This window comes from Chenopodium quinoa, unplaced genomic scaffold (genome assembly GCF_001683475.1).
Source record: "Chenopodium quinoa cultivar QQ74 unplaced genomic scaffold, ASM168347v1, whole genome shotgun sequence".
Classification (NCBI taxonomy): Eukaryota; Viridiplantae; Streptophyta; class Magnoliopsida; order Caryophyllales; family Amaranthaceae; genus Chenopodium; species Chenopodium quinoa.
In genome coordinates this window covers 3,047,586-3,071,135 of record NW_018745617.1, presented here as the reverse complement: position 1 = coordinate 3,071,135, position 23,550 = coordinate 3,047,586, and the positions used below count along the sequence as shown (strand labels likewise).

General features: G+C 35.0%; 2 protein-coding genes and 1 long non-coding RNA gene across 3 annotated transcripts; 1 reads left to right on the top strand and 2 right to left on the bottom strand.

Moving 5' to 3' along the window:
• Positions 1–304: 304 nt before the first annotated feature.
• Positions 305–8,255, top strand: LOC110716587. The gene is made up of 3 exons (XM_021895220.1): positions 305–947; positions 2,246–3,493; positions 7,462–8,255. The coding sequence occupies exons 1-3, from the start codon at positions 460–462 to the stop codon at positions 8,051–8,053; spliced, it is 2,328 nt and encodes a 775-aa protein (XP_021750912.1). The 5' UTR covers positions 305–459; the 3' UTR covers positions 8,054–8,255.
• A 97-nt stretch (positions 8,256–8,352) lies between these two features.
• Positions 8,353–9,675, bottom strand: LOC110716589. Its single transcript, XR_002510515.1, has 2 exons — positions 8,761–9,675; positions 8,353–8,655 (listed from the first exon to the last, which is right to left on the bottom strand). It is a non-coding gene; the product is annotated as an uncharacterized LOC110716589 (long non-coding RNA).
• A 5,741-nt stretch (positions 9,676–15,416) lies between these two features.
• Positions 15,417–23,264, bottom strand: LOC110716686 (albumin-2-like). Its single transcript, XM_021895330.1, has 2 exons — positions 23,026–23,264; positions 15,417–16,443 (listed from the first exon to the last, which is right to left on the bottom strand). Exons 1-2 carry the CDS (start codon positions 23,262–23,264, stop codon positions 15,417–15,419), a joined length of 1,266 nt encoding a protein of 421 aa, XP_021751022.1.
• Between the last annotated feature and the right edge of the window lie 286 nt (positions 23,265–23,550).

Genomic DNA, 23,550 nt, shown 5'->3' with positions numbered 1-23,550 from the left:
GAAACTTGGAGGACTTCTAAGAAGATTACTACAAACTTTTAAATAAAGACCTGGTTTACATTGTGGACTTGAGGAATATACACAACAATTGATGTTATGTAAACAGGTCCACACAAGATTATTCGGCAAATTACAAGTATGTAATTTATTAAAATAATATCTTAACATAAATTATACCAAATGTATTATAATCCCAATAATATCAATATGGAAAACACATTGTTATGAATTAATTCAGATCAGATTAGATCAAATCAGATAAGTTCAGATAAGTAAATATAAGGTAAACTTAAGACTGTTCTGATTTACTGAACTAGATTAAACTAAAATGAATACTCTGAAATTATAATCGAAACTGAAGAGAACATCCCTAAACTAGTCCGCAAACCGCACAGATAAGTACGAGGAGGCGAGGAGCTAACAAACAGAAACAGCAGAACAATAGTAGAAACCAAAAAAATGGAACCAAAGCAAACAACAATACCCAAAGCTCGCAAGAAGCAGCCATGGCAGAACAACCCCAACATCATCACCCTCTTCTCCATAACTCTAGCTTCCCTCAAAACCCCATTAAACCCTTTATCCAAACCCTTAATCCTCAATTCCTCAAACAAACTCCTCCGTTTTCTACACCCCAATTCACCCTTTACCTCAAATTCACCCCTTCTCAATCCAATTCTCTCTCTTCTACCTCTCATGCTCCACTCAAGTGACGAAGAAATCATACGCACGGCCGTGAAGATTGTTGGGGCGGTATCACTTGTTTCGATTGAGGCCAATGAGAGGGTTGCTGGGGATTCAGGGATTGTAAAGGGTTTGGTGTTGAATATTTTGAGGTTTGAAATGATGGAAACTAAGAAACTTGTTTGTAATGCGATTTTGGATCTTTCTATCACTTCTTTGGGGTGTCAAAGATTGTTGGATGTTTCTGGTTTGAATTATATTATGTAAGTGTCTCCTCCTTTTTTAAATTTCTGTTGCTGTTTTTATTGTTTTTTGATTTAATTTGGTTTATTTGGATGTTAATATGTATTGCACATTATATTATTGAACCACATACATTTATGAGTCAATAATAAGGATTTTTTCAGTGTTGGTTATTGTGGTATAAGTACTAAAACAGAAATTTATCTAGCTAAGGGTTTGAGTTTTGACATTCAAATATGATAGAAAATTTTGTGAGCTGATGTTTCAAATAGTGCATAAATTTCGGGAGCCAAGGTTTAAATATTGTACTCTAGTAAGTAGTAACAAACTAACAGAACTGTGAGCCTGTGAATGAGTGCTCCTTCGTGTCATGTAGTCGTGGTCTATTGTATGGCTGTTGAAGCTGAGATCATATGCAATGGGGAATGTGGTGGGAATCGGCTTTTAAATTTTGCTAATAAGATGTCATGGCTGCATCTTATTGCTCATCTAGCATGACTTCATGACCACCAATTTGTAATGTGCTTTTGAAGATAGAAGCAAGCTGGCTATAAACCATATTTTCACTTGAGAACCATCCGAAATATTTAGGCTCTTACATTAGCCTTAGTATGTGCCTATGTGGCTTCTTTTACACTTTGTTCGGATAGCATTATCATAGAGAGAAAGGGAGGAAAGGGAAGGAGAAGGAAGGGGAGGGAAGAAGTGAGCTTATAAATAATAATGTCCTTCCAAAATTTTCCCAAACTTACATACTGTACAAGGGATAATTAGTCCCTCGTTTTCTCATCCCTTTCATTTCCCTCTGAATTGCCAATTTGGACACACTGTAATTGTATTTGTTTGGTGTGGTATTGCTTTGTCATCATGTCAAAAATTCGTGTTGGCTATTGATATTCTCTAGCAAAGATCCTTTGAACCAAGCTAGCGGGTTTGGTTAATTTTTCCTCCTGTTTTGTAATAATTGAAATTATCCTTTATGTACAAATCATCCCAAATAAAGGAACTACATGACTGTCTCAAATAAAAAAAAAAAAAAAAAAGAGGAACTTTATGGCTTAAAATTGCAAAATATTTGATAGCTGAGAAAACAACATTGATTCAATTGACAAGAATATGCAGACATTTGAGATATATAATATTTCTGATCTTTCACAATCATGTAACCAATTGTTTCCTGGGTGGATTGTTTATAAAGCCTTCAGGTATTCATGTGCTTTTTAAATTTTCTGTCACTCTTTTTCTTATGGAATCCACTTTTTACTCGTACTTAAAATTATGTATGCCAATATTTATGATATGGTATAATATGTTTTAGGCTTGGGTTCCTTCAGGTTCAAAAATCCCTGGTGTCTTCCCTGTATATAAATCTCGTCGAAAACGAGGGTAATTTTTTCCTAGGAGTTAAACATAAACAAGAAAAAATTCCATTGCTACTACTCAATGCTGCTGCTACTCTTATCAACTTCTGCCACCCCGAACAGCTCAAAAGCATTCCAAGGAAGCTAAAAGAAGCAACTTTTCCTTATTTGGGAGAAATATGGTCTAAAGTACGTGCAAAATTGCTAGCTTCTGAAATTCTGAATGTCTCTAAAGTAAAATGCTGCTACAAGAGCAACCTTACAGCTAAGAGCTTGGCAGAAAGCATTTTTAGGCTGTCAATGGATGCCCTTTCTGTTATAAACTCCATGCCTTCAGAAGTTGTCATGGGACACATATTTGGGCCTTCGTCAACGAGTTTTACAAACTTCATGTTGGAGCACTGGGAATCATCACCTTTTCTGATTAGGAATCAACCAAAATATCCGGAGGCACCACATGCCATTTTCAGCTCATTTATGCATTCACTTACATCTGAAGAAGAATTGCCTAAATGTCTTTCTTCTATCCTACGAGGAATGGTTTCCTGTCCTCCTGTAGCTTTAAACGAAATAGACTGCTTGAGTTTACTTAATGATGTAAGGGACACACTTGGTTCCCCAATAATATATCAGCAGGACATACGTGTGGTAAAGACTAGCATGCATTCTAAACTTGAGGAGCATTACTTTCAGGAATATTTAAGAAATGGCATTGAAGGTCCCAGGGCTTTCTCTGCAGAGGACATCTTAAAGTGTGAGGGAGCATACAGGAAGGGTTATACTACAGCTGTACGTGGTATGGAGTTCCGCAATAGTGATATTGCTGCAGTCACACGAGAAATTGCTTCTATGTTTGGTCAACCATCAGTAGGTGCTAATTTATATGTTACACCACCTAATTCTCAAGGTTTATCCTGCCATTATGATGATCATTGTGTCTTTGTCTGTCAACTTTATGGAGTTAAGCAGTGGACAGTCTATCCAAAACCAATTATCGAATTACCTCGACTATATGAGTGTCTTGAGGTTCCTCAGGAGTTACTGGTGCAAAGCAGACAAATTTTGCTTGATGAAGGTGATGTCCTTTATCTTCCAAGGGGTTTTGCTCATGAAGCATGTACAGTTGCAGATCTCGGTGAAAGCAGCAAGGTTTATGAGTCCTCTGTACATCTTACTCTTGCGATTGAGGTTGAGCCTCCTTTTGAGTAAGTCACTGAACCTCCTTCTGACAATGTAGAACTTGATTATTGCTGATTTTACATTATCTCTATAAACAATGGTCAATGGTTTATCTTGTGTGAGTGTAACAAATTAGTATTCTATTAAAATCAAAGGCCTATATGATGATTGCTTTGACTACAGTTTAAGAAACTGTATTTTGAATAAGTGCTGTGCAATTACTTTACAGCATAATTATTTTGAGGTGAATTTTGCTTTTAGATATTGGAGCCAGGGATCTACAACAATTTTATTCAATTAATGCTGGTTTTTCTACATTAAACTTCAATATAAGGTATTGAGAGCATAAGTCTAGTGTGAGTTAAGGGGGGCCAATATGAAGGCTCTAAATCTATGTGATGATTAAATGATTTGTTCACTGTTTGTGGTGTTCTCTGGGGACTCATTTTGGTGTTGATAACTTGCACATATGGTGATGGTAGCAATGCGAGAGCCGTCCAGAGACTTTCCTCTAATATTTAATGAACCAGCCATAGGATGTGCATAATCTTAATCAGAAATGCAAAATGAATCAGTTAGGAAGCATGAGAAAAAAAAAGAGGCTGGAATCAAGTTATAGGGAAAGGGGAATTCAGAAGTCTGTATAAATAGAGGAAGTTAGGAAGAGAAGAATCATGAGAAGTTTATTTTAGCTTAATTTATTAAGCTTTGAGAGAGCGTCCAGTCTCTCAAATATTTTACATTTATCTTCAATTTCCTGTGATACTCACCATTTTCATCTCTGTCATTTTCTTCAATTTGCTGATGCATAACATGATACCAATTGACCTTGGGTAGCTTCTTCCAAGCAGCTCTGGATTCCCTTGCGCGTTGTCTTAAAAGTGATAAAAATCAATATTAGGTAAATTCCCTTGAGCTGAAATGATTCGGAAGCAAGGAAGTACTAAAGGTTACACAATTTGTTACATGTCTGGTTTAATTAAGGGTTAATTGAAGTAAAAAATAGGTACCAAGCCACAAATGACACTTACTAAGCCATATTCAACGTCATAGATTGACTATGTCAATTTTCTCCATGTTGCTGCAAAAGAAATCAGTGCCAAGGGCAATCTGAGATTAAGATTTTGGCTGACTCTGTTCCCTAGCAAGCTAGCACTACCCTCTTAAATCAGCTTGAGAAGTGAATTTACACTGTCTACAGTCCGGAAACCATAGTTAATTGAATCATACATTGGTGCATGTCCTGTACTTTGGGTGATGGGCTTTGTAGTGTGGGGCCAAATGTGCTTGGAATATCTGTCATAGAACTCGTCAATTAGCCTTCCAATTGAGTGCTAAAGCATGTTGCACTTGTCATTGCAGCAGAACTGAAATCTATTTATCGACCTTGCCTAGGATCTTCTAGTTCTCTAGTTGCTTTAATAATTTTAGCATATTATTGTCTAAGTAGACTTGGTTATTGGGTAGGGTAGCCCAATGATAATAGTGTCAGGCTAAGCTTAAAGGACTTTTAATGGATAGGACCTTTATTGGGTAGGGTCAATATAAGGCCAAATTGTTTTTTCCAATTTAATAAGAAAATAGATAACATAAAAATAATTACATAGATAAATTCGTATTCATTTATACTTAATAATGACTTTGTCCATAAATTATTTTAATTGACATTTTGTTGGACCGCCCATTATCAACCCGCAACCCAATCTGCAAATGAACCTCACCGACCCTAACCCGACCTGCCCAATAACCAGAGCTTGCTTTAGTAGTAAATAGTGCAGTTTTGCAAAGTACAGCTGCTTCACTACCTAGCTTGGTTCCTACTCCATGCTTATAGGGTTTGAGGATGCTAATAGGTGCACAATCTTATCCTCACAAGTACAAATGCAATCTGCAATGAACTATTACAGAACTACCTGTTTAGTGTTGAAGAGAAAATTAAAAGATAATAAAAAAAAATAAAAATAAAAAATAACTTCTTTTCCTTAAATAAATATGCTTAGAAAGATTTTTTATTTTTTACTTTTTTTAAAAGCCAAGCAAGGTGTAATGGACTAAGGCCGATTTCACTTAACGATGCTCATTATTAACAGAAGGATTGCTTCTTCATTAACTAAACGATTAAGGGATACAAGTAGTAGCTTGAGGCTACAAATCTCCTATCAACTTGAGGTTGCAACTCTCCAAGTTTTCCTTAACAATTTTCTGCCTGCCTTTTCCTTACCCATACTACTTATACTAAGATGGTCAAGGATGACCTTAAGGCTTAACATGTGAAACTTAGCTAATATAGAAAAACATAAATAAACATCCTAGAACCAAGGTTGCTTTCTTTCCTTCTCCTCTTCTTAATTGATTTTGTCCCTTGCTCTTTGTGGTTTGTGTTGTTGATACCCTTGTTTGACTCTTCTAGCGTAGACCCGTATAGGTTGTGGCTGAACCCCCCCCCCCCCCCACCCTAAAGCCGGTCTATTACAATGTAATAGACCGGCTTTAGGGGGGGGGGTCATCTTAGTATAACTAGTATGGGTATTGTTAGTAGAAAAGGCAGGCAGAAAATTGGTAAGGAAAACTTAGAGAGTTGCAACCTCAAGTTGCTAGGAGATTTGTAGCCTCAAGCTACTACTTGTATCCCTTAATCGTTTAGTTAATGAAGAAGCAGTCCTTCTATTAATAATGAGCATTGTTGAGTGAAATCGGCCTGAGTCCATTACACAAGGTTTGGTCTGTGACTTTGGTCATGAGATCCAAATCCACTAGTAATGATTGACTGGATTTACCTATGTGAGGGTGATTGTTCAATAGGATCCTTCTTCCTTACCTTCTAAATAAAAACCCTCTTGTTTGTCATTTAACATAATGATAAAAAAAAAAAAGAATCTTTAACTCCTTTTCCAAAGTTTTTAAAACTGTCAATCTTTTTTATATAATCTATTTTATATTCATAGAAGTACTACAATGATTCTAGTGCGATGGTGATGGGAATCGAGATAGGGGTCGTTCTTGGTAGAAAATATCTTTGTTAGATTTATCCTAAGACATGTGCCAAAAGACTATAACTTGATAACTTTTAGAAAGACAAATGATTAAAAGTGATTACAAAATAGTTTGATTTCCCACAAAAAATAAAAGTGAAATGTTTACTTTTTTCAATGTCAGAGATGCAATTAATACGAAGTGGAAATAATGCTAATGATGCATTATATTATGTCAAATCAAAACTATGTAATTGATAAACAATTACACAAAATTTGCAAAAAGAGGCCCTCTGCCTAGGATCACTAAGTGAGCCCTAGAAGGTCTCTAAATCGCATCAATGTCTTCTTTTTTAGCCATAAGTGTATGATAAACATCCCAATTCTTCTACAGTGTCCCCATTCCATTTGTAATCATTTGTTATGATCTTTCTATGCTATGAAGATCCTTTGTTATGATCTTACTATTTTAGTTTCTTCCCTAATGTATTAAACCAACTGCATTTCTGGTGTTAACTTGTAGAGCTATAACCGCCAGTGGAAGTTACTTCATTTCATATCTGATTAATTCGTTGTTCGTCCTGATTTTTTGTGTCTATAGATCTAACTTCTTGTCCTCGTTTTGAGATTAATATGAGAGTATCTTATTCAGCTATTCATGCAGTATAGAGTATATACACAGTTATTGGTCAATATCTTTAACCTCAAACAATGTTGATTTTATAACCACATGTTTAGTTTTGAGTCCAATTCTAATCATCCTGTTGCAAAACCCAAATGAGATGCTCCACCATTTCAAGGCAGCAGGTCCTGCACTCATGCAATCTTTTATCTTTTTGTTTTTGCTATATTACATCATGGATATCATTCTCAGCGTTCATTCATTGAATTCATTAACATTCTTGTCTTCTATTGGGTATGAAATTCTTCTGGTTTAGATCAAACCACCAAATATCCATCTTAAATTAGTGTTAACAAGTTTACTGATTGCCTTTTCGGCTACTCAATTTTGATGATATCAGGTGGGAAGGATTTGCCCATATTGCACTTTATCTGTGGAGCCGAAAAACAGGGTCTGATACTTTTGCTCATGATACTTCTGGCATGCTATCTATTTCTGTGTATATCTTGCATATCGCAATGAGGCTTCTTAGCAGTACTGAGCCCATATTTCGAAAAGCTTGTTTGGCTGCTGCTAGTTCTTTGCCTATCGACACTATAGAATGGCATGAAAAGAACCAGAGAGCCACTTTCAAATTAGCAAGTGATAAAATCAATGAGCTATGCAGCTTCACAGATTCTCTCGAATATCTGCAAAAGGCAGTTGAAAGAGATGATGATCCTTTTCATTGGCTTAGATGGCTTGAGCTTCTCAATGGGAGAGACGTATATGTTCAGAATTTTTGTAACTTTAATTCAGATCGAGTTTGTAACATTTTATCATTTATTAATCAACACAAGGATGATGCTGAAGCTGCATTTGCCCATGTTAAGTCAAACTTTTGTAGTGAAGATCTCTTTGACGATGCAAAAGAGAGCTTTAAGACTTTGCATGCCTTGTACAAGGAGGCCCGGATGCGATATATGAATGGAATGCTTTCCTTACATCATTAATTAACCATATTACTTAACAAACCATTTTTTTTTTCGAATTTTGGTTTCACCACTACCTGTTAGACTGATGTGTATCTCTATTTATGATTACTATCTTCTCTAAAAGCTCTGATCAACAAAGCTTTATTCTGATTTTGGTAACTTACCCTTTTCAATATAAACTTGGCTATGAGCACTGATATTTTGCAGAAGGATTCATTTTCTTACACTGCTATTGTGCTTGCTTTGTTGCTAAGATTTCAGACTTGCATAAGGTGTTGAATACAGAAGAAGTGACATGATTGAGGCTTTTGAGGTATGCAATGATCTGTAATTTTTTACATAAAGAATAGGCTAATATTGTTCAATGTAAAAAGAAAATCTTAATAACAGCATTGATTATCTATATCATGTTACATGTATTCAATATAGTTGATGACAACCTGATGACTGTTCTATGGTTTTCCATGTTTAGGATTTGGACCAGGATGGGTCGTCACGCCATGATAATCTATATGATAGACTAATTCTTCTTCACCATCATCATTGGCGTGGCCATTCTTCAGGGGCTCTTCTCTTCTGTATGCTTCTTGGTGAGGTGAGTGCTTCGTTGCATCCAAAACCTGCATGTTTATTATGATGCCGATACTTTATACTGTCTTGTGAATGATAGTATGATATGAACTTGATGATGGTATATAAAATGTGACAATTATTCATAAGCTCACCTTGACTGCTCTTGACTCATGTTGAGTCAGATGTCTGCTCAAAGCTCTCCTTGATGCTAGTCCTTGTAGATCGTTTGTAGGAGACGCTACAGAAAATAGAGGCGATGAGGATAGGCTTGTGTATTTGGCGAATAAACAGAAAGTTGTAATAATAATGATGAAGTATAGAATTATGCCAGAATGTTTCATTCTGATAGATGGGTGGGTGGCTATGAGTTGAAATTAAAAGAATCGGATAGAATACCTTATAAAGAGGTGTCCGTTATTCAATTCTATTTGCCTCCTTCCTTCTCTCTACCCCCCTTTATGTATGTCTACAAGTTTGAGTAGAAATTATTAGATAGCTTAGGACCACCACATTAATCATGGTTTCAACTATATATAAATTTGACATGCATTAGTTTTCACTGTCTATCATAGATTTGCTTATGTGGTAATCTATTGAATTGACGTGCAATTTGTTATTGATCTATCTAGTGGTTGAGGAGACGGAAAATCAGGCGAGGATTAGGTTGAACTAGGGGTGATAAAAAGAGCCTCACCCTAGAAGTCAGCCTGAACTCGGGCTCGGAAAGCCCGACCCTGAAACCCGTGAGGTGAATGATAGAAAATTACAAGGACGGACCATTGAAAAGTGTCAGAAGGCAGATCACTTTCAAATCTTTGACGAGTCTAGTGGGTGGTGCATGATTAGAAATTTGGAGGTATATTGAGAAAGTGGGGCTTAATAGTAATAGAGCCATTATTTGGTAAGTAGACGTGTATGGTGATCATATATTGGACACTATTTTTCATTACATTAAAAGTCTCACATGGTGGGAGACTATCTGTCTATTCTCAATCTGTTAAAGACCAGAGATTTGTTGTTTTTGCAATTTGCATGATATAAGCTGGATTGGGGCTCTTTGTTGCATCATTCATTTTAGATTTGGTAACTGTGAACTTGATTCTTTACATCATTGATAAATTATTGAATTCTCACCAACTTTGAACTTCACTACTTCAAGCTAATTTCATCACAGTATTCACTACTGCTTAGTAGTTTGTGTTTGGAAGTTGGATGCTTATGTTTAGAGTTGTGCATGGGCCAAGTTGACATAAGGTTATGCCTGACATGAAAATGGGCCAACTCGACACGTTTCACAACCACACGACATAGGAGGCACGCCAATGAGCCATGTGCAATTAGTCTAAGGTGCACCCTTATGCACCTTAGATAAGTGTAACAACGCAGCTCAAAAGTCCAATTACACACAACCCAATTAAAAAAAACCTTAAAATTAAAAAACACGGAAACTAAAATACACCCACCCACACCCAATACATGTAACGTCACCTCCAAGCTCAAAACTCTTCTTCTATATATGATTTTCTCTCTCCTCTTTTTCACTTTCTCTCTTCTCTATTTCATTTTCTCTCACTAAAAAACTGCAAAAACATCAATGGATATTAGAGAAGAAATGCAAAATCAAAAGGATACTCCCTAAAAAAAAGCAATTTTATGTAAATTTCACTTAATGTTGTTTGAATTTATATGATTATCACTAAATTTTGTTTGAATATTGTTCGATACTCTATTGTTCGAAATTTTTTATTGGAATTTTCAAAAAAAAAAAATAGTGAAATCTAACGGATACCTTACGTTCACATTCCGAAATGAATATGTTCATATTTTGAATTCTTATGTTCATATTTTGAATCCTTTTGTAAACTTTCTGAAATGCTTATATTCACTTTCTAAATCCATATGTTCATATTTTTTTTTATCTATATGTTCACCTTCTGAAATGCTTAATTATGTTCATACGCATTAAAAAATGAACCAATGCATATGTTCATATTTTGAATGCATATGTTCATATTTTTAATACTTATGATGCATATGTTTCATAATAATATTATTTTTTATTTCTTCAATTTTTTATGTTCATAATTAAATGTCTTATATTCATAATAATATTTTATATGTTCAAAATGTAAATATTCATAGTAAATATTTGTTGTTCATAAATATTCTCATTATGTCTGTATGCATATGTTCTCTTTCTGAAATGCATATGTTCATATTTTTTTACGCATATGTTTACCTTTTAAATGGTTATATTCACTTTAAGAAAACCAATGCTTACGTTCATATTTTATATTGTTATGTTTATTTTCTGAAATGCATATGTTCATATGTTTTATGCCTATGTTCACTTTCTGAAAAGCTAAGGTTCACATTTAAGGGAACTTATGCATATGTTCATATTTTGCATGATTATGTTCATTGATAAAAAAAAAATGCAGAAAATCAGATGAAATTCATACACAAATGAAATTGATCAAAGCTAAAAAATTCAATTCATATGAATTCAAAAAACACAAACTTTAAAAAAAATCGGGTGTACAATAATTATTGTACATCCACTACAAAGATAGACTAATTTGATCAAAAGTTACCCCTAAAATAAATAAAAGTTACCCTAATATGCATAAAAGTAATCCAATACAAATAAAAATTATTAATAAAGAATCACATTTTAAATGACTAAAAATCAATTATTAGTGATTGAATATAATTAAATTACCATTATAAAACTTTTCTTATTGTCTATATATATAAAAATTGTATTATGTTTAAAGTTACCCAAAAAAGGCAGAAAGTTACCCTTAAATTAGGTAAAAGTTACCCTTATACTGCTCGATGTACAATAATATTAGTGTAAAGCGGGTGTATACAAAAGTTTTTGTTCAAAAAATCAAATAAACAACCAATTCCATACTGTAAGAAACAAATTCAATCGTTAAATCGAAAAAACGAGAAAAATAGAAAGAATAAAAATAGAGGAAAAAGGAATTAAAGAAGGAAGGAGAAAAAGCAGAGTATAATTTGTGAATTCAAAGATTCATATGAACCTTAATTAATCGAAAATAAAGCATAAAATCGAAATTCACACAAAAATTCATAGTTATAAACTACTTTCATGTTGTAAGAAACAAATTCAATCAATAAAGTTTAAAAAAGTAAGGGGAAAATTAAAAAAACAAAGGAGAGAGAAAATAAAAAAACGAAGGAGAAAAATAGAGGAGAAGAAAGCTAATGTTCATATTGCACTGTTGTTACACCTATTTCTAGGTGCATGAGTGTGCACCTAAGAATATGCGGAGCCCTGTGTGCACAAAAATCAATTTTCAAAAATTTGGCACAGACACAAGCCCGTATTGAGCATGGTGGGCTGACCTGCATATTTTTGACCAATTTACCAAAATCTAAAAAATTATTAAGGGCCCGTTGATACAAAACATACTGGAATGACATGACATGTGAGTTGAGTCGTGCACAAGTTTCGTTTATGAAAGATCAACACAAGCATAACCCAATATGGCTTTATCTTGGCTTATACCAAACACAACTCGTTTGGTCACGAGGTATATTGATACGACACAACACGAGGGCTTACACGGCTTAGCATGATCCTAGCTTTACCTTCGGTCTTACTATGCAAGGTTTGTATTATTTCCCCCACCCTAATAGATTTGGATCAGTTTGGTTTGGGTCATCTTTGGTCTTCTTGGGTTGATGAAGGCTTCAAAAAAAGTTACTCGTATGTGATAGGTGCTGTGTCGACTAAGCTCTTGGCCTCTTGGGTAATATTCCCAATGGATGATGACGGATGAGCCAGCCGGTTGTGACCTGCTCGTATTTGGGTCTATGTTCAGTCTATTATGAGAAAAGAGATTAATTGTAGTTGTAGTAATTTAAGGTTCAAGCTGATTTAGGTATTATGGGGCTGTGTAGTTTTTGGTGCAGTTTAAGTGTAATCCAATTTGATGTTGAGCCGAGCTGATATTTGGCAATATCATATCCAGTTGGTCTGCCCATGGTTAAGGCTGGCAGTATGGACCAACCCATCATGTGTTTATTTTGGTGATTTTTCCAGCGTTTTGTAGCTTGGCTTCTCTACTTGTAAAGTGATTGACCTGATTGTTCTACCGAACCTCTGTATATTATAAGGTTGTATTTGACGTAAGCCTCAAGGTCATTAACTCATTGTATAGTCCATGATATGATTGAACTGGAAAATTTTGTTAAAATAATTCCACTTTAATAAAAATAAGTTAATTTTAGCAAAAAAATCAATTCAGTTCGTAAAAATAAATTAAACTAATACAGCGTTATAATAATAATGATACTTCGTAATAATTTTCATTTCACTTTAAGTCATTCAACTCAACTTAGCACTTTCGAAACATCACTCAATTTTGATCAAATGACTGTGATTTTTAGAGTGCGGATAATCCCTCACCTCTCTTGCAAAACCCGATTTTTTTATCGAGTTCACAACCCTCACAAGCAGGGATGGCTGCCGCGCACCTCACCTAGCCGCTTTTGGATTGTGGAGCCCCCTGCCGCATCACTCCTCAGCTGATACTGCCTCCCCAGCTTGCAAGACAGCTCCTCACTGTCCTGAGCGTGTTGCCGCAAAAATTCCAGCGTGCCAGGTAGCTTCCTCCACCCTGGGGCAGCTTCCGGTGGTATTCAGGCAGCCTTACTCGACCCCAGCAAGGCAGCAACACAATCAGTTGCACATAGTCTACTCCTCCCTCACCTTACACTTGCACACCGCCCCTACTTTGAGGCCAACCACCTATACACCAACTAGACCTCTACCTTCATCGCCATAAATGCAAACCGCTCAAAGCATGGTATCTTTAAACCGAACCCAAAATTTGGTTTAGCTGTCAGCCTGTCACTACCCCCGGTCAATACTTTTATCGTTCCCCGCTTCATAGAAATAACAAATAAGCTTTATCAGATCCCAATTGGAATCTCGCGATGCGTGATGAATATAATGCTTTAATTGAAATTAGGACTTGTGAATTGGTGTCTAGGCCAACGAGGGTAAATATTGCTAGTTGCATGTGGTTATTTCGTCATAAATTGAATGTTAACGGTGATCTAGAACAACACAAAGCTCGTCTTGTTTGTGATGGAAAATCTTTGAAGGTGTTGATTGTGATGAAACATTCTGATTGTTAAACCGACTACCATTTGCACGGTATTGAATTTGGCTATGACTCGTAAGTGGTCTATTCACCAACTTGATGTTAAAAAAGCTTTTTACATGGTGACTTGAATGAGTGTGTGTATATGCATTAACCCCCAGTCGGGTTTGTTGACAAGAGGTTCCCAGGCTATGTTTGCAAGCTCCATAAGTCTCTCTATTGTCTAAAACAAGCTTGAAGGACTTGGTCGTATTAGTGGTTTGCTAAGAGTTACACTTCTTTACTCATTTTCCGGCATGGGAATGATATGGCATATACTATTATATGTTGATGATATTGTGTTGGTTACATCCTCAGATCTGTTACATGAACGCATCATCTCTCACTTACGTACAAGATTTCCAATGACTGATTTAGGTCATCTGAATTTGTGGCCATTGGTGTTACTCGTACTCCATCATATTTGTTTATGTCTCATCATAATTATGCATTGGAAATTTAAGAGCGCACAGGTATGGCTAGTTGTAAACCTACGACAACCCCTGTGGATACTCAATCCAAGTTTAGTGCACAGACAAGGCCTAAATTTCATAACCCAACACTTTATCGTAGTCTTGCAGGTTCATTACAGTACCTTACTTTTACTCATGTTCAGCAAGTTTGTTTATTCATGCATGACCATAGAGAGGGTCATTATGATGCATTGAAATGCACCCTGCATTACATTTAGGGCTCCATTGATCACAGGTTACATTTATATCCTTCATCACTTATGAATTTGATCACATATACCAATGCAAATTTGGGCGGGTGTCCAAACACTCGTCGTTCGATTTTAGGATAGTGTTGTTTTCTAGGGTACAATCTTATTTCTTGGTCTTCTAAGCATCAGGCTACTCTTTCTATATCAAGTACTGAGGCAGAATACAGGATGTCACGAATGTTGTTGTCGAGGCTTACTGGCTTCATAATCTTCTTTAGAGCAGGCTGCTATTATTTATTATGATGATGTAAGTGCAATTTATTTATCTCATAATCTTGTAAAGCACCAACGTATCAAGCACGTCGAAATGGATATTCATTTCGATTAAGAAAGGTGGCGTTGGGGCAAGTATGGGTCCTGCACGTTCCAACTCGATATCAGTTTGCAGACATCTTCACGAAAGGCCTACCTTGACAACTGTTCTTGGATTTCAGATCAAGTCTTAGCATTCATCGTCCTCCCGTTATGATTGCAGGGGTGTGATAGAGTATATGATAAATATTCTAGATATTATGTAATAGAAGGATATACTTTTGTGAATATTCTATAAATATCTTCTGAGACTTCTTAACGTGATTAGGAGTATCTTTGTAACCATATATATATGAATAAATGGAATACACTCCAATTTGAGGAGGTTTATAAAATCTTACAAGTAATGTAATTATCATATACTCATTAACTCATCTTTATCATTGGTATTTGCAAGTGGTACTACATTGCGGTAGTAGTTTTTATTCATAAAGGGTACAACTAACAATATCCAAAAAATTCTTAAACATGAAACTACAAAATTAAAAAATATACTAAGCATGAAACAAGAAAAACCTTCTCATGTGAGAAGTAAAAACTTGTAGGCAAACTCTAAATATGTATAGCAACTACTAATGTCTTGCACTGTGTTTCACAATTCCTGATGACCTCCAGGCTGACCAACAGAACTTGGTTCATCAGCAGGTAGGTCAATACCACGGTTGTACCGAGGCAATATGGGTCGTAAAGAAGGCCAGTTGTTAGGAAGGATTTTCTTGACCCCGCCAATAATGTAGTCATTTGTTGAACCAGGAGCGAAGTTCATGAGTGCATATGAATCTCCTTTAAACAGGTAGGCCTCTTTATGGTTGTAGTGTGAAGAAAATGCTGCATCGAACCCGCTTTCAAAGATGGTGTTTCTCAAACCACCAAAGCCCTGCGATATAGGACGGATGGCAATAAAACGAGGTGTTGAACTAGAACCACCATTATTATAGTTTATAAGAGCATATTGATCACCTTTAAAGAGATAAGCTTCATATTTAGTTGAGGACTCAAATGCAGCATCTACCCCGTTTTCGAAGACCGTCTTTCTAAAGAACGAGAACATCCTAGTGATAATCATAGGACCATCAATTATATAGTCGTCTGTAGTGCCCGGAGCAAAGTTTATCCGGGCACAGAATATTCCGGAGAAGATGAAAGACTCATTGTGATTATGAGACCCAAAAGCACAGTCTATTCCATACTCTGCAAAGGGGGTACCCTTTAGTGAAGGGAACCCGTCGCGTATAAGAAGCGGTCCATTAACTACTCTGTCATTTGTTGACCCAGGTGCATAGTTCAGTAGCAAATACTCATTCTTCATGAATAGGTATGCTTCATTTTTCCGCGAGGAACGAAATGCAGCATCTACATAACTCTCTAAGTTACCCACCCCATCCATGTACCAATCTATGAGGGAGGTGGTTCTTAGATCCCTCTTTTGAAAGGAAGTGGTGTTATAGGGGCCATCGTTTGGATGATATCTGCTAATGCTTAGACTTCGCCTTGTGCCATTTTCATCTATATAATAACTTATTGGCCTTTGAATGCTGATCTGCCTTTCCGGATGGAATTGTGGGCTGAAATTCGAGTTTATGATTAATACATTGTCCACTCTTTCTCGTCTTGTATACCTGGATCGAATTATAAAAGTTTCGTAAATATTTTTGGGTATACTTGTTATGAGATGTAGAATACTATAATGTGTATATATCTTCTCCCTCTGTTCAATTTATTCTGATTTATTTAAAGAATTTTAGTTCAAACAAAGTTAATTGTGCTTCCTCAATTCACTAATATTTGAACCATTAATCACTTATTTTATCATGAATGCTAGGTTAGAACCCGTGCGATTAGGGGTGTCAATCGGGTTTTGGGTTCGGTTTATCGGTTTTTGGTTTGCAACGGGTCGTTTTTAACGGGTTGGAATTATTATCGGGTCAGTTCGGGTCGGTTTTAAATAATTTCGGGTCGTATCGGTTTGGTTTATTTTTATCACAGTTTCTTTTCGGGTCGGATTCTAATCGGGTCGGGTTATAATTCGTCCGGGTCATAATCGGTTCGGGTTAAATTATGTCGGTTTAAAAACGGGGTTTATCAATTTAAATCGGGTTTTGGGTCAAAACATATCGGGTCCTAATCGGGTCGGGTTTTAATCGGTTCAGGTCATAATCGATTCGAGTTGAACTCAATCGGTTTGACAACTTATTTTGCCAGTTTTAAATGGGTTTCATTAACGTATATCTTCTACTATACCCTCTGCATTCTTTAATTATTTATTCTAGTAGATCATATGGAGGATTAATTAGTTGTTTAGCTTTATGTCCCTTTTTTGTATAATGATTTTCAAGATCAAATGATATTAACAAATCTAGATTTACTTTTTGATTCAGATTTTTTTAATACAATTTAGTGTTCCACAAGCCATTACTCGTAAAAGGACGATAATATTTTATCATAAGAGTTTCATTGACATCAAAATTCCAAACCTATTCAATATACTACCTCCGTTACACATTATTTGCAACGATTAGACATTTTTCCTCTCTACTTTATGTCAAATCGTTGCAAATAATGTGTAACGGAGGTAGTAAATACTTTATATTTCAAATTAAACCCTTTTTGTTTTACTATCGATAAAATATACAAAAAAAAAAAAAAAAAAATCCTCTACGGCCATAATTGGTTACGGACTTACAAGCTATAAACGGTTTGATTATTACCGGTTACGGGTTGTAAACTGTTCAGTCATAATTTAGTACGGGTTATAAATGGTTCGGTCCTAACTAGCTACAGGTTGTAAGCGATTTGGGTTTATCGGGTTTTTGTCGGGTTTAAACGGTTTCAGTTTACAATGGGTCGGGTTGCTACCGGGTTCGGAAGTACTCGGTTTCGAGTTGTTCTCGGTTTCGGGTTGTATGAGTTTGGCTTGATAACAGGTACGGTTCATTATCGTTCTCAAACATTCGGATCGGTTCAGTTTCAAGTTTTGAAAAATCGGTTCGGTTTACAGTTTTAAAATAACAAGTTCTTATCGGTTCGGTTCCTTTTCGAAACAGTTCAAAACGGCTCGGATTCACTAGTTCGGGTCGGTTTTTGACATCTCTACGTGCGATACATGATTTATATAAATCTATATTTTTTTAAAGATATAAATCCAATTTTTAATTTGTACATTATAATAATAAATCGCTATTATACATTTATATAAATAAAAATTATGTATATTTTGTAATTTAAAATCTTTTTTTTTAAATTATGATATAGTATCTGTTCGACTTGTCTAATTCATAGTTGAATGTAGTAGGTCATTTATTAGTGTGCTATTTAAAATTGTTTTAATTTCCTACGATAAAATGATAGGTTTTAGTTGTAAGGTAGAAACTTCTAATATTTAAATTACAAAAATGTTCAATATGATAGCTCTACAAAAAAAAAAAAAATGACATCATCATTGCATTTTAGGCGGGAATTTTTTTTATAAAGAGAGCAACCCGTGGGTAGTGATGACAACACCATTTTCTGTTTTAGTAATAGTTAATAGATTTTTAATTATACAATAATAAAATCTACAAAATGATGTATATTGAAATGAGTCAAATGACTATGTGCACAATATTTTTTAAAGATGACATTGGAACGAGGCATGATATATCACAGAGGCAAATCCAATTGATATTCTCTTCGTTCAATTTTTCCTCCAAAATAAACGTATAATAATGTCTTCTTCCTCTACCACCACCAATATTTCCTTCTCTCTCCTCCCCACCCATGGCTATGCCGGTGATGGGCCACCTTGGTGACTATAAATTGGCCAGCCGGCCAAACAAAAGACACCCTAGTTGCAAAGCAAGTAAAGTGGGCCCATATTTAACCTTTAGGGAAAGGAACTTGCTTGTGAAATGGTGTTCATAGCTGTGTAGTGGTGCTAACTCTCATAATGTGATGCGATGGGTGGCTCTAAAGGTCGTGCAGTGGTTGCGCGATAGTGTTTATGGAGATCTGGTGGTTGGGCGGTAATTCCTAGTGGTTGTGCAGTGGTTGCACGGGTGGTGGTTATGGTCGTTATGCGGTGACGGTAAGGTGATGGTAAAAATCGTGACATATTAACGCCAATTAATATGCTACACCTTGGATTAGCTAAAACGGGTTGGTCCAGGCCCTAGATATTTGTTACATTAATGATAAACATGTGGAACAAAATGAACGTTAAGTACTTCATAGATAAACATGATTATCATTATAAAAATAAACTTAAACATTCAATTTATAGGTTCATATATAAACGAGTTATATTCCCAGACGATGCCCCGAATTGGTGATGATAAAATTTTTTTAAAAATAATTTGCTTGAATGTTAAACCGTATCACATAGAGAATACAACCATTACACATAAAAGGCATATGATCTCTTTTATCACATACACAAGTATTTAGAGAGCCACAAGGCAAGTGATGAGAATTATTGATTTAGCATCACCTGGAATCGAGAGGAAAACTTTAACCACTTGAGCTATACATCTTTCACACTCTATAAATTTTCTAATTGACTTACATATATTACAAATGTATCTTGCTTTAAAACATATATTAATACGGATTTTATGATGCAAAAATTACAATTTTATAAGAAAAGTATTGAAAATTATAAATAATAATTTTGTGTATGTGAAAAAATAAAAATTTATCTAAATAAAATTCTAGAATAATGTCTATCCTTCTAAATCTATTTGATATCACTTACCTTACATCTAACATGTCATGTTTATGCTTAATTGTCGTGTATGTGGCTCAATCGCACGACGTATGGCGAGAAATTGGAATATCAAATGTCGATGTCTCATGATAATACAATCAATAACATAATACTAGACTTGATCATGGTGAGACCAATCCGATTTTGGGCGAGTTTTGGGTATAATTTTCCGGGTCGAAATCAAGTTAGGCCCTGCCAATTTTTTTAAAATTTTGGGCAGGCTTGGAAAATCGATTTTATGCAATTGTAATTGGATTTTTTACCGGCTCAAAATTGGCCATAAAAGCCTGCACGACCTAGCTAGTTTGGGCGAGAAATTACACATATAGGAATGGGCTTTACTTTTTCCCTTGGCCTTTCTGGCCCGCCCAATAATCACCTCCACATAATACTAAAATAGACACCAGAATTGACACATGTCATTTCCTGGACCCGTTTATTCCCTCCAAAACTCCTCCTCCCATATTTTAGCAAAACTCTTTTATTATTGGAATATTTGTACAATACAACTATAATAACTTTATTCCTAATCTTATATATTATGTTAATAATTGTATTCCTTTGTATATCATGTTCTATTTACTTACAATAGTTACACAAGATTTTAAGACTATTTTTTGGAAGACCAAAATAAGCCAAAATTTAAAAGGTTGAAATATGGTAGAGAGTATATATAAAATAACGGATCCAAAAATACTATTAACATTTTAATTACATGTATATATATAGTTGTATAATAGTTAGGGTTAAATGAAAAATAAAACATTTATATTCAAGGTGTTGATTTGAATTCTTATGAAGCAATACAATTGAGTTACTTTCTTGTTAAATATATTTCTACAATAATTTATCAAATTATAACTTTTTTTTTTATTTTTCAAGAAATCTATAAAATATCATCAAATCAGATCATATTTACATCGATCATTTCAGACATATGTCAAGTTATCATTATAAAAATTTCTCGCCAATATAATGTATAACGATGACTTTAATAAGTTTTTTAAAGTTATTTTACCTAACTTATTTTCAGGAAGTACATTTTTTTTTGTGGGGGGGGGGGGGGGGAATAATTGCCTAGAATAATCCGACCTTTGCCTCACCCGCCCAAAATAATCTCACCTTTTGATTATTTTTTAATAATCCGACCTTTACATCAAGTCCGCTCAAAATGGTCCAAATCGGTCATGTAATTTGTAATACAAAGTTATTTACCTAACATGTGGCGACTTGTGATTGGTAAAAAACATTATCATTTTTATTAAAGAAAAATAAAAAAGATTAATGTTTTAAAAACAACTCCACCAGCTGCCCAACCATTGTCCCCATTACCTGAGTCCCCTACCCCGCGGCTCTGGCCACCTAACACCCAATGTCGGCTTCGGTGCAATGCCAAACCCCCACCCCTGGCCTTAATCACCTACTTCCCTCCCTCCCCCACTCGCGAAAACCTACCAGACTGTGATTCGAAAATAAAAACACTGGCGACCATATAACCATCTCCAACCCTTGGAAACCCCTTCTCCATCCCGATCCTAGCTCCCTTCCCCTTCTTTTTTTTCCGGCTACCTCCCGTTCCCCACGTCCCGATTTCGGCCCTATCCCCTTCCTATGCCTCGATTTTGACCACACCTTGATTTTGGTATTGCGTGTGGTGGTTTAGTGGTGACGGAAGGGGGTATAGGGCAGAGGGTGAGCTAACATCCGGTCAGTGAGGGAGCTGGGTTCTGGTCATGGTAAGGCTAGTGGCTCAAGGCCCATGATAAGGGTGGGAGATGGCTAGGGTCGCAGTGGGGCTGGGGCTGGTTTTGTTTTTTGTTTTTTTGTTTTTTTTTCAGAAAAAAGTTGAAATACTCCCTTCGTCCCTTAATTGCATCCCTATTTCTAAATTTAAATGGAAATTAAGGAACTTGGAGTAACCTTAAAACCCATGATTCGAAAGTAAAATGGGAATTACAAGACATTTATTGCTGTTTTTGAATAAAACAAAGATATAATGGTATTAAAGCAAGCACATGTCACAGTTCTTTGAAAAGAAAAAGGACTAATCACATTTGTTTATGAAAAATAAAAGGACCAATCATATTCAATTATAGTGTTGCACATGGATTCAAAATGTTATGAGTGAGAAAATATGAGTGAGAAAATTATATTATGGAAACTGTGCAACCATTAATTGCAAAACAGAAAAATAATTAAAGTAATGTCACATCACAACTATTTAGGGATAATTTGGGGATATTTGGTAAAAATTCACTTACTATAAAGGAAAAGTAGGAATGTAATTTTGAAACACCCAAAAAGGAAAGTAGCTAGGAATGTAATTAAGGGACAGAGGGATCGGAGTAGTTAATCACTAATAATCATTTCTTAAGACAAAATTAAAATTCAAACTTATTTTTTGACCAAGCATGTGGTGACACATGTAAATTTAACTTAATTAAAAATAATAATTACCTACTCAACCGGTTACAGGTAACTTGCGAGCATTTTAAGGGGATTGAGTATAAAGGTCGGATTATTAAAAATAAGGTGGGAGTATTTTGGGCGAATGAGGCAAATGTTGGATTATTCTGGACAATTATTCTTTTTTTTTTTATTTTGAATTAAATTAATTCATTAATAAAAAAAAGTCATACGACATATATATTCTATAGTTTTATTGGGAATAACATACATGATCAATGTAATTACTATTTTTAAATAGGAAATTTTGTGAAAAACTACCTATTATAGTCTAGAATTTGAGAGAAACTACCTATTAAAAAAAATGTTGTAATTGACTACCTAATTTTCGAAAAATGTTGTAATTTACTACCTTACGCCGGATTATGAAGGAGTTTGACCAAACTTCTCCGGTATTGCATTGGTCACATGACCATCACGTGACACTTAATGACACTTTTCTTTCACCAAGAGTCACGTGACCAAGTCAACGCCGGAGAATTTTGGTCAAACTCCTTCATTATCTGGCGTAAAGGTAGTAAATTACAACATTTTTCAAAAATTAGGTAGTCAATTACAACATTTTTTTTAATAGGTAGTTTCTCGCAAATTTTGGATTATAATAGGTTGTTTTTTACAAAATTTCCTTTTTAAATATTATCAACACAACTAATCAACAATACTTTTTTCTTTCAATTGTAGTTTTAATAATTTTTCCCTTATCATATCCATTTTCTTGTATGCATTGCATTAGTTTCTTCCAAATAATGAGTTGCCTCATTTTTATGTTATCACAAATTAATTATATGAAAAAAGTTTATTACTATCTTACATCCCACAGACACTAATCTTAATCTAATGTTCATTTAAGATAATGTCGTATTCATATTTAACAAACACAATAATAGTTTAGTGTATTAATGATATCAACAAATTTAAAACTTTAGTAGTTAATTTTAAATAAGTATGTGTTCAAATTCAATGCAATAACAAAGTGTTTTTTTAAAATACTAACCTTGAGCCAGTGTTAATTAAAAGCCTAAAGAGTTGGGCAGATCGGGTGTATTGAGGTGCAATACCGGCAACATAACAAACCTCATCTTGGGAGGGAAACTGGTAACGATCACTAAGAGTTGCAGCAATCCAAATTCCATCAGGTGCGTAGATCTCATACCGCCATGTTTCACTACGCCAAAAATTGGCTTTAATGGCGTTAAAATACCCTTTAACAACGGTTACCCAACCGCCATTCATCTAAACGCTGTTAAAAGGATATGACACTTTTAATGGCGGATGTATAACCGCTATAAAACATTAATCAGAAAAAGTGGGAAAAGTTTTCTATAATGGCGTACTTTTTGTAACCGCCATTAAATAATGCCTTTTGCGCCAAAATTCAAATTTCATTACAACTGCTGTTAAAAGGTTCAAACACCAAAATTATAATAAATATGCTTTGATAAGTAGTACAATTTTTGTAACCGCTATTATAAGTTTGCAACTATTTAAAAAAAATTGAATTACTAAATAATTCAATAAT

Coding starts and splice junctions, on each gene's coding strand:
- LOC110716587 (XM_021895220.1), top strand. CDS start 460: ATGGAACCAAAGCAAACAACAATACCCAAAGCTCGCAAGAAGCAGCCA. Junction 948..2,245: donor TCTGGTTTGAATTATATTAT/GTAAGTGTCTCC, acceptor AATATGTTTTAG/GCTTGGGTTCCTTCAGGTTC. Junction 3,494..7,461: donor GAGGTTGAGCCTCCTTTTGA/GTAAGTCACTGA, acceptor TGATGATATCAG/GTGGGAAGGATTTGCCCATA.
- LOC110716686 (XM_021895330.1), bottom strand. CDS start 23,264: ATGAATGGCGGTTGGGTAACCGTTGTTAAAGGGTATTTTAACGCCATT. Junction 16,444..23,025: donor TTAATTAACACTGGCTCAAG/GTTAGTATTTTA, acceptor AATTCGATCCAG/GTATACAAGACGAGAAAGAG.